Here is a 15,748-nt window from a genome sequence, read left to right on the forward strand (position 1 = left end):
GTTTAGTTTAAAACAACACTATACATAACACTGTCTGGAGTAAACCAATTTTATGTAAATACATGATTTATTATAAAACTACGAGAAGTTTTAGCCATTGACTTCTGATGCAATAGAGTGGGAATAAATGACAACATACGTTAGCAATTCATTAATGTGTGGTAATGATGGAACCATATTTTTATTAATAGACATTTTTCATTATAATTGCAGTTACTGTACTTTAAAATTTAACATTTAATTTTATATACAGGCCACTTTTTGGAATTCGCTTAAAATGCAGTTTTAATACAGCATGCTGTATCATTAGGAATGTGATATTATATTGTCTCCAGATATCGTATAGTAGTTTAGTTTAGTAAGATGGTTCTCAAACCTTTTGACTTCAAGGGCCCATTAAAAGTATTTTTTACTCACAATTTCTAATTGATAAAATATTATAGAGTTAAAAAAAAATCCTAAATATTTATAATGTGTTAATTGTTTTATATATATATGTATAATTATGGATACAAATGCACAAACATATCCAAGGAGTTATACTGTATTATAAATTAAATACGACTTTTCCATGTCTAGAAATAACACTGTTATAATTCTTCAAAGAAAAAAAAATACATGTTTAGGGGTGAATTCATATAATAAATATCTTAGTTTTAGTTCTTACTTTAATGATTGTCTTTATTTAAATTTTAACAAATGTAAATGTTTTCATCTTGAGGCCCACTCTTTAGTTTGCTGAGGCCCTCTAGTGGTCTCATCTCATCTCAGTGAGGACTTTTATTTTGACACGCAGTCGCTGCGGCGATTCTGATTGGCAGAGTCTGCGCTGGAGCAGGAGCGGTGTCAGTCATGAGCGGGGTGTGAGTGTGTGTTTGTGTGTGTGTCTGCGTGAGTGTGTGTGTGTCAGCAGAAGATTTCTGAAGATGCTGGAGAGGTAGCCAGTCTGACGGGATGGCCGGAATCATTAAAAAGCAGATCCTGAAGCATCTGTCCAGGTAATATGCTGTTTGGGTGTCATTTTTTTATTCATCATTGTCAGTGTTTTCACGGGACTCGCACAGTCACACCGCTAATAAACAAACAAACACAAATGCTCAGTGTGTACTGTGTAGCAGTCCCTGTAGTTTATTTGAAATTAATATACATGTACATTTGGGGTCAGTTAGCTGACATGCTAATAGACTGCAGCATCTATGCTGGTGTTATGCTGAAACAACACAACTGACACACACACACACACACATTCACACACACACACACACACACACACACACACACACACACCCTGGGCCTGTGACAGAGTAGTAGCATATTAAACATGTTAGGCTTGGGGAAACTCCATAATCAGCATGTTTATGTGATATGCCAATAGTTTAAGCAGACGTAAAAAGGTGTAACGTTATTCAACAGAGATTTGAACTATTCATGCCTTTGGTTTTTATTGATTTACTCCTTGTCCTGAAAGTCTGATCAGTAAATTTATCACGTGACCTTGATCCAGGCTCTGAACCTCAGGTGACTCCAGAGAGACAGTGATTTTGTAAAGATGTTGCACGTCAAACATTATTAATATCAAGCACATCCTACCAGTTCTCCTCTGGCCGACGAGCGAACAGTGTATGGTTATGATTCAGGCAGCATTACATGTCAGAGGTCAGATTGGATCAGAACATTCAGTGCTTTTATCCATTTCCATCTGGTTGGAAGTCGGAGTCATCACGCCGGTATGGAGAGTTGTTGAGGATCAGTGCCGATGGCTGTCGTGTCGATGAGGCCTTCACAGGGCCGATGAGGCTGGCACTTCAGGGATGCGTTGTGGATGGGTCCAGGGGCAGGTCCACAATCTGGTCTGGAAGTGGCTGACTTCAGTAAACCTCGGAAAAAACAGAAAGACTAACATTAGCGTAGATGCCATTCTTCTTATGATGTAACGAGTACATCCGGTGTTATAGGAAGTGTCCCCGGTTCCGGCTGACCTAATCTATGCAGCCTAATCATTTAACTGATTTTAATAACAGAAATGTATAATTTTCTATGTGTATGCCAGGTAAAAGAGATGCGTTTTTAGTCTAGATTTAAACTGAGAGAGTGTGTCTGCTTCCCAGACAATGTTAGGAAGACCGTTCCAAAGTTTTGGTGCTAAATAGGAAAAGGATCTACCGCCAGCAGTCGATTTTGATATTCTAGGTATTATTAACTGGCCAGAATTTTGAGATCGCAGTAGACGTGAAGGACTATAATGCGTTAAGAGCTCGCTCAAGTACTGCGGAGCTAAACCATTTAGTGCTTTGTAAGTGATCAGCAATATTTTAACATTTATACAATGTTTAATAGGCAGCCAATGCAGTGTTGACAGAACGGGGCTAATATGGTCATACTTCCTGGTTCTGGTAAGAACTTGAGCTGCTGTGTTTTGGACCAGCTTTAGTTTGTTTATTAAGCGTGCAGGGCAACCACCCATAATAGCATTACAATAATCTAGCCTTGAGGTCATGAACGCATGAACTAACTGTTCCGCATTATTCATTGAGAGCATATGACGTAATTAAGATTTTTAAGATGGAAGAATGCGATTTTACCGATGCTAGAAACGTGGCTTTCAAATGAAAGTTTGGTATCAAAGAGCACACCCAGGTTCCTAACCGACGACGAAGACTTGACAGAGCAGCCATCAAGTGAGTACGTGCGGAGGTTTTAGTTAGTTATGGGGTGTAACGGTACACACAAGACACGTTTCGGTACGTACCTCGGTCTTGGGTCACGGTTCGATATGAGTTCGGTACAGCAAGGAAAGCAACTAGAAATTGTCTCTGTAATAATTGAAACCTTAGTCGCTTTGAGTACAAAAAATCTGATATAATCACGATATTCTGGCATAGAGATACAAATCACTCTCATTTCATGTCCGAAGAATGAGGAAGTGAGTTCTACATCAAGTCCTTGTACAGCAGTGTTTCGGCTGTTATTTCCCAGCAGGCTCTCTGTGGGTGTTAAAGCACATGCTAGTTCCTGCTGTTCTGAGTCTCCGCTGAAGCTCTGCCAGCTCTCCCTCATTCAGCGCAGCCTCTCCTTGCTTCACTGTGTCAGCTGACAGCCAGGCATCATGTTGTAATGCTTGTTTGACATGCACACACTCCCAGACCTTCTCTTTAGTAGTGTTTATGAAGGCATACTGAGGGGTAGGGATTTCAGCAGACCTCTACCACTAAATATTAAATGTTGACATGAATGCATTTTTATGCTACAAACATAAATGATTCTTCAAATGAAGGCTGACGTGAGATTTTTGTTAATCATAATAATCAGAATGATATCGTCTGCTGGTGTGGATGCTCATATAGTTATCGTTATAGTTATTATTCTTGGTGTGAACTGGCCTTACTTGATCAGAGTTAATATTTTTGGAGTTAAAATCCAATATATGTACATTAAAGGGGCCATATCTATCTAGGCTAGCTCTTGTATTGGGTTGTGGCGGGTCAATTTGATTTTTTGAATGGTTGGAAATACTGGTTAACCTACTTTTTTCTCATTAAGGCCGTGTGTCCACCAAAGCGTTTTTAGCCAGCTGAAAACGCTAGGCGCTCTGCTGAAAACGCCTAGCTATGTGCGCTTGAGAGCGTTTTGGCAGCGCAGTTTTTTTTTTTTTCAGTTGAGACGCTTCAATGCTATGATACAGAATATCCGTTGGCCGGTGTGGTATTAGTCCCGCCCCTCCTCCACTGTGATTGGTCGGTTGGGTAAAAAGTGACAGTGATGAGCGATGCGTTTTACCCAAAGTTGAACATTCTTCAACTCTCGGCGACCTGTAAAAAACGCGGCGCTCCCATTGAAAACAATTGAAAAAACACGCCAGCTGCGTAAAAAAAACGCTTTGTTGGACACACGGCCTTAGGGTTATAAACCGTCGCTAGCGGGGCAAAGGGTGATGGCGATTCTAGGGTCCCCCGGCTTTAGTGATTTTAACTAAGGGGGACCCTGTTTCTATTACGATTATGATGTTTCTGGGTCAGTTTGAACTGCATATATCATGGTTAAAGGCAGACCCAAAATAAAAATATATTTTTGATTATTGATTTTAATCTTAATACAAGGGCTGGACACCAGAATATCACATAACTGTCCAGAACACCTTGGCCATCGTGTTGGTGAGTTGCACAGGCATGCGCCACTTACATTTGTACAAGTCTCTTCTTTTCTGTCCCGGCTGTTGTTTCGCAGTTTAATTAGTGTGTGAGTGGGACTGAACAGCCAAGACTACTGAAGTAGATTGAATCTGCTTGTTCGTCTGCTAAGTGATATGGATATCCAGGAAAATCCTGCTGGAGTAATCTGGGGTTAAGTGCCTTGGCCAAGTGATAGCTTGTGACTCGCTCTATCTGGGGATTGAACCCAGCAACCTTATGGTTATCAGGCCATGAACCCAATTAACAAAATCGGCTTCAAGCTGTTATACACATTTAAAATGTACAGTCTTAATTTAAAGATACAATATGTAATTTTTTTTCACAGCTATGGGTCGCTAACCTCTTACAATAACAAAGGCGTAGGCTGATGACGCAAAATTTCCTGAGGAACTTGTCGTCAAGCCGATGGATCTAATAATGTTTATGGATGAGTAAATACATTAATGTTTTTATCATGACTGTGGTGTGAAGCAGAGCGCGATTGCTAATGAGAGACAGATATCAACGAGCTCTGTCAAGTCGAAGTTGGTCACAGACGTTGATCTCTCTGCGTCTCGAAAATGCCACAGTGATATTGATCCTCATTTTAGTTCTCCTTTTTTCCCAGAGTCTGCTTGCCATGGTCCATAATGTATGTTTGAACAAAACAACAACAACAGTGTGAAGCTAGACGTTACGCACTACACAGTTGTCCACGTCTGTCTGAAACCAGGGATAACGTGGATATCACGTCAGTGACGGGCGACAAGTGAACAGGTTTTCCGGTTACGGCCAATTATTTAAAATTGGAATTTCTCTGAAATCAAAAATCTTTGGGAACTTTTGGGATATTGTAAGTACACGACTGCAGGAAATATATCACACTGTGCAAGTTATTTTTGGATATTTTATTACAAAATTCTTACATATTGTACCTTTAAAATGTACAGTCTTAATCTTCCCTGAAAACTGAAAAAATATTGATGAATATTGATGACTCGCCTTGCACTCAGTGGTCCAATCAAATCTCTCTAGAATGAGAACGTCTCTCCGTCTAATACCACCTGCAACCGACTAGCAAACCTTTGCTTGTGATTGTGTCATAAAGTAAAGGCTATTGGCTATTTTAAAAAAAGACGCCCAATCTCGCCCAGTTTGAAATGTCAACAAAGGAAGGAAAATCGCCTTATCAAATCATTTGCAGGGGTTTTTAACCATTAGGCTACACCCCGAGGCTTTGATGATAGTCGCACAGAAACTGTCCTTTTATCAGAAGGCTTTTTGTCATCAAGTTTGCATGATTTTCTCTGAGAAGGAAGGATTTAGTGAAAGGAGTATTTATAATCTAGGCTTGCGTGATGTGTAGCTGTGGTCTCTTCACAGAACGCTGAACTCACATTACTGAGAGTCTCGTCTACGCTCATCAGCCTGACATGTTAGTATTTTTCACACTGTTTGTTAAGGTCTGTGGGAGAGGAACGGGGGAACTACCGGAGCGCAAGAAAAGAGGAATGGATAATGATGGTGTGAGGAGATATGACCAGATCCAGCCCTCTTACCCATTCAAGGGCCAGATTTACTAAGCGTGTCAAATTAGCGTAATAGGTCAATCCAATAAAAGCGCCACTGGGAGTGGAAAGTTTTACGCGTGACGATGCGCAAATGAAAGAACATAGACGCAACTGTATCATTTCCATAATGACCAACGCAATCTACCAAGAGCAGCAAAAATAAGCATCTGCAATTAAAGGGGTGGTAAAGTATGATTTCACTTTTCTAACTTTAGTTAATGTGTAATGTTGCTGTTTGAGCATCAGAGGTGTCAAAAGTATTCACATTCATTACTCAAGTAAGTACAGATACTAGGGTTTAAAATTACTTCTGTAGAAGTTGAAGTATCAACTCAAGCTTTTTACTCAAGTAAAAGTGTAAAAGTACTGGATTTTAAAACTACTTAAAGTATAAAAGTAAAAGTAATGCAAGGCAAAAAAATGCCATTAAGGACAAAAGTTTAGACCGCGCGAAAGGAGCCTATAGTGCATCCCAAAAAAAAAATTCTAAGGCCATAATGACTAATGTTATATATATTAAAATGTAAATGTTGAAAAACTTGTTTCAGCCGCATAAAAAACTGTTTCAGCCGCATATAAGGATTTCGGATATTGCCATCTTTGTGGGGATATTTTGACACTATAATGGTTGCGCACACACACACACACACACACACACTCTCTCTCTCTCACACACACACACACACACACGCACGCACTCTCTCTCTCTCTCACACACACACACACACACACACACTCTCTCTTCTCTCTCTCCACACTCTCTCTCTTCTCTCTCACACACACACTCTCTCTTCTCTCTCTCACACACACACACACACACACTCTCTCTCTCTCTCTCTCTCTCTCTCTCACACACACACTCTCTCTCACTCACACACACACACACTGAGTCTCCCTCTCACACACACTCTCTCTCACACACACGCACACACTCTCTCTCTCCTCTCTCTCACACACACGCGCACACACACACACACACACAAACGATTATGTTTGCCACTTATCCCGCGATTGTCATACAGTAGGCAATATTGTAAAAACGGCTGTCCCCAAAGCAATATTTGACGCGATTTGCCCCGTATTCTTGAGCACAAAACTGTTCTCCCTCGCTTACCGCATCTACAGTAGGTTTCCTTCGGAGGAGTTTTGCCGCTTCGCACAACCAAACTACAGCGCGCCGCGCGGACAGCCTCTCACAAGTTAGAAAGAAAACACAAAGCCAATCAGTTTAGCAATGTGTATTCAGGAGGCGGGACTCAGATCTATTGTATAATTGGCCATTTTTTGAACGACGACAAGCGGGAATGAAAACAAGCAGAAATGAAATAGGAGCTATTTTTAAAATGTAAGGAGTAGAAAGTACAGATAATTGCGTGAAAATGTAAGGAGTAGAAGTAAAAAGTCGGCTGAAAAATAATTACTCCAGTAAAGTATAGATACCCAAAATTTCTACTTAAGTAATGTGACGAAGTTACTTGACACCTCTGTTGAGCATAAACAACATCTGCAAAGTTACAATGCTCAAAGTTCAAAGCAAAGAGAGATATTTGCTTTTAAAGAAAAGGACTACAACAAACGGCGGGTAGGGACTACACAACATTCCTCTGGGTTTAGTGACATCAGCAACCCTAAAATGTGCATAAGCCCCGCCCCCGGGAACACAGTCCATGTTGAGAAGAGGAAGAGTTGTTGTAGTCGAGCACATCTGTGAGTCAGCTCAAACTTTAGCATCCATCTTTTCACATGCAATAGAAAGTCACTCTGTGTGCATCTCACAACAGTTCCTATACGAGCCATTTATAGATTATCATGACAGAATATGCTAATTGAAGATAGTTAACTCCACATCAGCAACATAAATTCATCAACTAACCATTCAGAGACGTCCTGTTGCTTCTACATGTTGTCACTTCTTCTCGAGTCTCTCCATCTTTGTCTGACTCCGTTTTAACATTAAAGGCAGAACAGTTTCTGTCATTTTAGTGTGTGTCTGCGTGAGGTAATTGCAGCTGCTAACACACACACTTGAAACCCCGCCCTCTGCAGCAGCTCATTTGCATTTAAAGGGCCAGGCACAAAACGGTGCGTTTTTGCAAACCCTCAAAAAGTGATAACTTTAACATGCTATATAAAAATATCTGTGGGGTATTTTGTGCTAAAACTTCATACACGCACTCTGGGGACATCAGAGATTTATTTTACATTTTGTGAAAGTGGCTTTTTACCACCCCTTTAAGACATGCTTTTTTGGGGGTAGTACTTAATACATGCTTTTTTTTTATCTTTACTTAATATTTTTGCCATAAAAGAAAAATCTATAATTGTGACCCATACAATGTATTGTTGGCTATTGCCACAAATATAGCCGTGCGACTCGTGACTGGTTTTGTGATCCAGGGTTGCATATACGTTCATATATACTTAAACACTCAATATCAAAAGGATGTTGTGTTTTTTTTGCTGTCACCCAGCCCTACATTGAAGCGACTAACCCTCTCAGAAGAAGAGATAGAGAAAGACGACGGATGAGATAAACACAGTCCCGGGACAGCTGGAGACCGCAGAGACATGCTGAGTTTACAGACGTCAGGCTGTGGTTTGTCCCATAGTCCTCTCTGTTCTCACTGCTTTATGTCAACCGGGTCACTCTGAAAACCCGTCCACAAGTCTTCCCCTCTTCTTATTTCATTTAATATCAGTGTTATTTTAGGGGACATTTACACTACACTGTTTTCAAAAAAAAAAAAAAAACGTTTTATTTGTTTTGGCCGTTCAATTAAACGACAACAGCGTTTTGGGGCCCTGAAAATGCTAACTTTTGAAAACGGGTTTCAAAGTGCAGGTTTTTGAAAACTATAACTATACTATATTGTCTCCTTGTAAATTACAAAAACGTGAATTTGTGAAAATGGTGGCATCATGCGCATGAGTATTACGTGTTCAGTCTATAGGCGTGTAGTGTTTCTTTACAAAGTCACATCGCCACCTACTGGCCTGGCATGAACAATACAGCGATTTTAGTTGTTTTCACGGATCCGTGTAAACGGGGATCATTTTGACAACAGTGTCGTCTGTACGTGAACGTGCGAAAGAAAAACTTTTTCCGTATTTACTACATTGTTGTCGTGTAAACGTACCCTTGAGATATTATTATAGTTTTACTGATATATTTTTTACTGAAGTTTTTATAATTCTTTTTTTTGTTTTCATTTTAGTTTTAGTAATTGTATTGTTGTTGTCGATTTTTTATTTTATTTTTTATGTCTTTATAAGTTTTAAGAACAAATTACTTCAGTTTTAGTTATAAAAAGTTAGAGAAAACAGAAACCTTGCCAACTAGCTGGATTAAAATACGTTTTAGTTATTTGAATATACTTTATTTCGGTAAAAGCTTACTTTATTACAAGTAACACATTTATTTTTGTATTGCTTTAGTTTGAGTTAACTAATCGCCATGTTTCATTTTCTCTCTTTCTCAGAAGAATAACAGTCTCATAATCCTGTATGATTTTCTTTTTCCAGTAAAACACAAAAGGAGAAGCTTTGAGGAATGTCCACGCTGCTCTTTACTACAGTGACAAAATCTTCTGCCAAAAATTCTCATTTGCACTTTTTTTTCAGTCTCAGTTAGAAACCTATTGTAAGTATTGAATCCAGCTAAATATGTACTGTAATTAAATTCTCATTGTCTCCAACAATAACAGAGAATCACAATCATGTTTTGCAGCACATACGGTTAATCGCACCATGTTGAAATGTGACTGAAGTGGTGTGGTAATATTGCATGGCAGTATTTTCCCTCTCTTTGGTCTTCTGAAGGATGTGTTCATCTTTGAAGTCTTTGAACAGATGGAGATTTCCCATTCAAATGCATGAAACGCTTCAGTGTTTTGAAGCGGCCACTCTGTGCTCTGCGTTTATAGTGAATGTGCTGTTTTCCTCTCAGGAAGCGTTTAGCTGGCGCACCGCAGTGCTGTACAGTGAATATGAGATGTGCTCTGTGTGCTTGTGTCTGTGATCTCAGCAGGTTTTGAGGGCAGGGGTTAGAAACGCTCCCGTGGGCTTAAAGCAGTCTTACTGCAGGCCTGTTGTAATCTTATTACCCACAGTTAGTCAATGACTGTCTTTGTGATGGGGTTTCAGCTCAGACATCAGTTCCTTAAGATATAATCGTGTCGAAAGTGACCGAATGGGGAATAAAATGGAAATGACATGGAGACCAAGACTTTTTAAAGAATATGACGTTTATATGTTCCCATGACCTGAAATGTTATTGGTTATTAAGTTTTCTCCTCATTATGACATACAGATCATGTATAACATAAATATAAACATAATAATATTTATGAATTAATAATTTATTACATTTGTGTCAATGACATGACATGCATTTTTTTTTGTCTAATTGCATTATTTCCTTTTAAAATAATTCAATAAATTATTGACGTGTATCACTTTATTCTACATAATTTATTTAGTTTGAATTTATTTTCAGCTCATTCAAATAATAAATATTATTTTATGTTTGGTATCTTTAACGCACAAAATGTCAGGTGGCACAACCGTCCACATAAATTAACTGACTAAGGAAACTATTTAAAACGATTTCTTAATAATAAGAAATTAAAAATAAAAATAAATTATATGGCAGAATTTTATGTTTTATATATACGGTATATATATATACCACCTGGCCAAAAAAGTACAAAAATAAATGTAAAACACTTTGAAGATTTATTTAACAATAAAACATTTTTTAAACACATTCTTGCTGAAAAATATGCATTACATCAATTTTGAAAAGTTTTTTTTTTTTTAAATTTAAGTTTTATTTGTCATTGACTCATTTGTAATATATATATATTGAATATGTTAAAATACTTTTAAAATTGTTCTTTAATTATTCTGTTTTTTAACATGTATTTAAGGTGCAAGGAAAATTGGTGCAAGTACAAATTATTACTTTTTACTTGATGGTTACACCGTCTGACATTTTCAAGTAATTAAAAGGTCATTGTAATTGCCCTCTTACAAAGTCTTGATTTAGTTTTTTGGCTCTTTAAGAATAGGTTTTCATGACTGAATGTTCAAAAAACACATTATTTTTCATATATTTTCCATTGTTGCAGCTCCTCTCTTCCCAGTCTGTCAGTAACGTTTAGTTCATGTCTCTCAGAAAAGCAGATTAGATTGGTCGACTGGATCAGTGTGTTGTGATTGGTCAAGCACTTCGAGTGTGTTTGAGAAATGTCCCGCCCCTTACCATAACTGTGAGTTTCAACACACTACTAACTCAACCAGGCCCCGCCCCTTTATTCTGCGTATGGCTTGGGCAGGAACTATTTAAATGAGGAATATTGTGACGTGTTCGTTCCCGGAAGAAAACTCAAGACTACAATGGAGGCGTTTCAGGGAGTTCAGAAACACTGTTAATGATATAGGCTAGAGAATATCTCCCGCTGGAGGGACTTTGTGCTTTATTACTTTGCTACATTACACATTATCGTTTTGGCCTGATTTTAGTTCTTCGATTTCACTTTAAGTATATCGGGGCCTTAAAGAAAATGTTACATGTATAAAAGCATAATAGGACCCCTTTAAATTCAAATCTTCTTGAAAATGGTGTAAAACATGAGTTCCAAGACCTTGGTACATGTTTTAAACAAATTTTCCTTTTATTTATGGTGGACCCTTATTGACTCATAACTCTTAAACCATCTAACCAATCAGTGCTTTGGTCTTGTGTTAGGTTCACTAAGAACCTCTCCCCAGATAAGATCAACCTGAGCACGCTGAAGGGAGAGGGTCAGCTGTCCAACCTGGAGCTGGATGAGGAGGTCCTGCAGAACATGCTGGATCTGCCCACCTGGCTGGCCGTCACCCGCGTCTACTGCAACAAGGCTGCTATACGGGTAGGGTGGAGGAGAACTGGAGGAACCAGCACTAATCTCAAGCCGTGAGAGGATACTGTCATGAATAACGTTATAGCTTGGAGAACTGTAGTTAAATGTCTTTTCCCCCCCATGTCAGATACAATGGACGAAGTTGAAGACCAGTCCCATATGTTTGGTAAGAATCTCCCCGAGTGTGTTTCCACTCTTAGGTCATGCTTCTCAGCCACACTCTGCCATCCTCATGCTTATCACATGATCTCCAGTCCCTTTTCACTTCTGCAAAAGTTGTTCTTGTGTTTCACTCAGATGTTACAGTGTCTGATAAGGTCAGATAGTGTGTAACAGTGACTGCACACTTTTTCAGTGGCTTGATCTACAGCTAATTTCTCCATTGGCGTTTACGCAGTTTTAGAATTTAAACAAACCAACATCAGAGATTAATGGCAAAACCGTAGCAGTTGATTTGAAGCAAAAGACAAATGCAAAACGTGAGAATGAATGAACTGAAGTCTTTGCAAATGATAAGGTTGAGTAAGTCTGGGACTTTTTGTGTGTTTTTTTACACTCATGATGCAGTCCGATCCATTTTAACTGGTATGAGATTAATAGATAATTTTGGTTCCCCTACTAAAAACTTTTCAAATGAGCAAAGACTATCAATATAAACTTTATATACACATTTCTTTAAAAAAAATTAACGATTAAGTAGGGAATAATTGACGACAGGCCGTTGAATTATTATAAAAAATAATGCACACCCGAGGTGGTAATGCGGTCACGACGCGAAGCGGAGTCATCTAAACCCATGCTCCGTTGCTAATTCCAAAACGTCATTTTAGAGTTAGTAACGGAGGTTTGAGCCGCTGATAGCAGAGTAATGCTGGACACACTTAACCACTAAACATTCTCTGACTGTGAGATTTTAAACACCGCTGTGAACACAGACTGAACGCGCTGAAAACGCGTGCATGATCAGTCATAAGTATCAAATTACATTCATAACCGGCCTTAGAGAGAAGCATGTGCGTCAATATTATTATTTATTTATTAATTCAATTTGTTTTAATTAATTCGTTCCTTCTTTTTTTCTATTAGTGACAGTAGACTAGACTAATAAATGAAACACAAAGCCCTTTTAACTAGTATAGGCCTATCAATTTTATTTATTTGTTATATTATCTTCAATAATTACGAAAACCCGTGCAACAGGACTATCAATTTATTTAAATATTCAGTTTAATTTTCTATTGATTATGTATAGGACTGTATACTTTATTTATTAAAATTAAACTGCATGTTTCCATTGATTGTGAAGTTAGACATTGGAAATTGCAGATCGAGCGCATGGGGCTGCGGTTTTTCTTGTTATGAATTGTATCGTATTTTCCGTTATTACGGTTGACTACGCGCAGTGATATGGAACTGTAATGAGGTCAAGACCTGCCGGAACTACTTTAGCCGTGCGGTTCCCTGAAAATAATTGCACACCTCAGAATGTTTGTCACCCAATCAGATTAAAGAATTCAACGGCCCTGTAGTATAACATAAAATAACATTTTAAATTGGGTATTAACTGAGGCTGTAAACTTTTTTTATTTTTATTTTTAAATATGAGTTACATTTGTCTCAATTACTTCTGTGAACTATATTTCATATCTCACACACTTTTGCGTCTAAATTTTGTTGATAAACCGGAATTTGCACAACTTTTGATGAACCATTGCAGCATGAATTGTTCATCTAAAAGTGAAAAAAGTTAATATAATTCGTTTTTTTAAGGTTTTCTTGCATTGCAGTGATTTTCTTTAGTTCATGTAAAATGTGAAGTTTCAAAGAATTTCTCATTTTATAATTAATAAAAAGTTAATGTAGTAATAACATGGTAATAATAACCTTCAAATGTTTCAATTTTTGCATTTCAACATGTTAACGAGAAGTTATTAATCAGATACAATATGGTTTTAGTTGAACAATATTAAGTTAAGTCTGTTTTATAAGCTTGTGTTCGGAACAAACTCAGGAATAAAACAATCGTATGCAGATTTTGAATCCATGTTGTGCATTAATGCTCTACCACTACAACATCCCATACATTAGATTAACTAGTTAAAGTTAGCTAGTGTTACTTAAAACTTCGCTCCGAAGATTGCTGGGAGATTCCCGTTTCCATATTCTATAGATAATGTATGGCTTGAGAAGTGTACATCAGAACAGTACATCAGAAGTTCTGACCCATTGAATTCTGTTTCTTCTCCTTTTGCAGTTACTGGATAAAGTAGAAGTTGAAATGAGAACCTGTGAAGAACCGCGGCCCCCGAACGGCCCTTCTCCGATAGCCATCACTGCAGGCCAAAGGTCAGAATGATGGTTTACAAATCACACAGAGAGTGTTGAAAGCTCCCTATGATGTCCTCTCCATCATGCACAGTGACATTTAGATTCATTAGTGGTACTTGCTCGGTCAAGCATCAATACTGTTATTTGTTCAAACTCTTGATGCCAAGTATTGGCAGAGTAAAACATATCGCACCATTTGTACTACAAACAAATGATCCCTCAAAAGGTGGCCATACATTAGATGCCATAAGTTATGAAGTGGGGACACAAGCCAAATCTAGGAAACAGAATATCATTAGAATATTCTTTATAAGTTCAGCAACAAGCCAGGATGTTCAGAAACATCTATGGGTGCGTCTCAATCAGCTCGCTAGGTCTTGAATCAATAAATAGTTTACACTTGTAAGGACAGCAAGGACCCTGATTCACTACACACACATTGGGACACGACGTGACAACGTCCTTATTGTACAGCATCACTGTACAACACATATTATTTAAAAGTATATTATGTTAAATACTTTGTTCATGTTTCACGCTACAGAACCTCCGTTAAGAGAATGCAGTGAGCATCGATGCTCACTGGTTTTCATAGTGCATTTTGGGAATTTTTAGGGAGATGATTTACTTTCTATTTCAGGTTTAGTCATTTTATTACTTAAAGGTAAGGTAGACATTTTTTTTATAAACACTTTTTGTTATACTGGTTGAAACTCTCTTCACATCCTGATAGCAATCAATATTAGAAGTGGTCTAAATATTAAAATATTAAAATATTCTCACGCAGTGAACACCGCGGAGCAGAGAGGACACTGACAACACACTGCCAGACAGGACAGACCAGATTACTTTTTGGTTACTTTTGATATTAAACGTATTAAACAAAGTCTCACCTTTCAAATTTGGTCATTTTTAAAAAGAAATCTAAACTATAAATACCATTTTGTGGCTCTTTAATGTGTCTGCCAGATCGCTGTAGAGCCTCAGTTAAAGCTGCTCGTGAACCGATCATCTCGACCGATCATAAACATGAACATCAGAAGGAATGTTGCTTTAACCGCGGAAAGGCGTCAGTACACTCCGCTTCGCAAGTTCAAATCCTCCCATGTTAATCTACTAACTCTCCTGACTGCTTTGTCCGACAAAATGGCGGATGGCGAAGTATGATTGGTCCGATCACCTGTCAATCAACCTCCCTGCGAAGGGTCAATTATTTTATATTATTCCAGTTATTGAAAAGTTTAGGTTTTAGTGAACAATAACAAGACTGGATTGACGGTTCTGTCTAACGGATGTTTGCGGTCTGTCTCTGGCCTCTGCAGTGAGTACGGCTTCGCTGAGAAGGTTGTGGAAGGAATGTCCGTGATCATCAACTCCATCACGATTAAAGTTCAGGCCCGAGCGTTTCACGCCTCCTTCGAGCTCTGGCAGCTCCAGGGCTGCAGCCTCGACCCCAAATGGCAGAAGAGCGACCTTCGCAACACACGCATTACACATCCGAAGAGAGGAGAGGTACAGTACAGACGGTAGTGAGAGCGCTCTGCAACCGTAAAAGCAGGAGTACGGTGTTCATGTTGGGCTGTCCTGCAACGCTGACCCCTCAATTTGGCACGTACGACACCATCTGGAAGAAGCGCCCGAGGTTATGCAACACTTTGTGTCGCATTTAGCTTGAAGAAGTGCAAACAATGTCCTCATTAGGTTTTTGTGGCATTATTACCCTGGTTAAAACACCTTTCAGTATGAACTGTCAGCTTCTTCATTTTAAAGAGCAGGT

At 38.6% G+C, this 15,748-nt stretch overlaps 1 protein-coding gene across 1 annotated transcript in view; it reads left to right on the top strand.

Moving 5' to 3' along the window:
* The first annotated feature begins 831 nt into the window (after window positions 1-831).
* bltp3a (bridge-like lipid transfer protein family member 3A) overlaps window positions 832-15,748 on the top strand; it is a 43,523-nt gene continuing 28,606 nt past the window's right edge. The window contains exons 1-5 of the mRNA XM_079588441.1: window positions 832-998; window positions 11,490-11,652; window positions 11,771-11,809; window positions 13,898-13,989; window positions 15,294-15,483. Of these exons, the coding sequence (XP_079444567.1) occupies window positions 955-998; window positions 11,490-11,652; window positions 11,771-11,809; window positions 13,898-13,989; window positions 15,294-15,483 (528 nt within the window). The 5' untranslated portion in view covers window positions 832-954. The remainder of the gene's footprint in view (window positions 999-11,489; window positions 11,653-11,770; window positions 11,810-13,897; window positions 13,990-15,293; window positions 15,484-15,748) is intronic.

The sequence above is a fragment of the Phoxinus phoxinus genome (assembly GCF_949152265.1).
Source record: "Phoxinus phoxinus genome assembly, chromosome: 18".
Taxonomy (NCBI): Eukaryota; Metazoa; Chordata; class Actinopteri; order Cypriniformes; family Leuciscidae; genus Phoxinus; species Phoxinus phoxinus.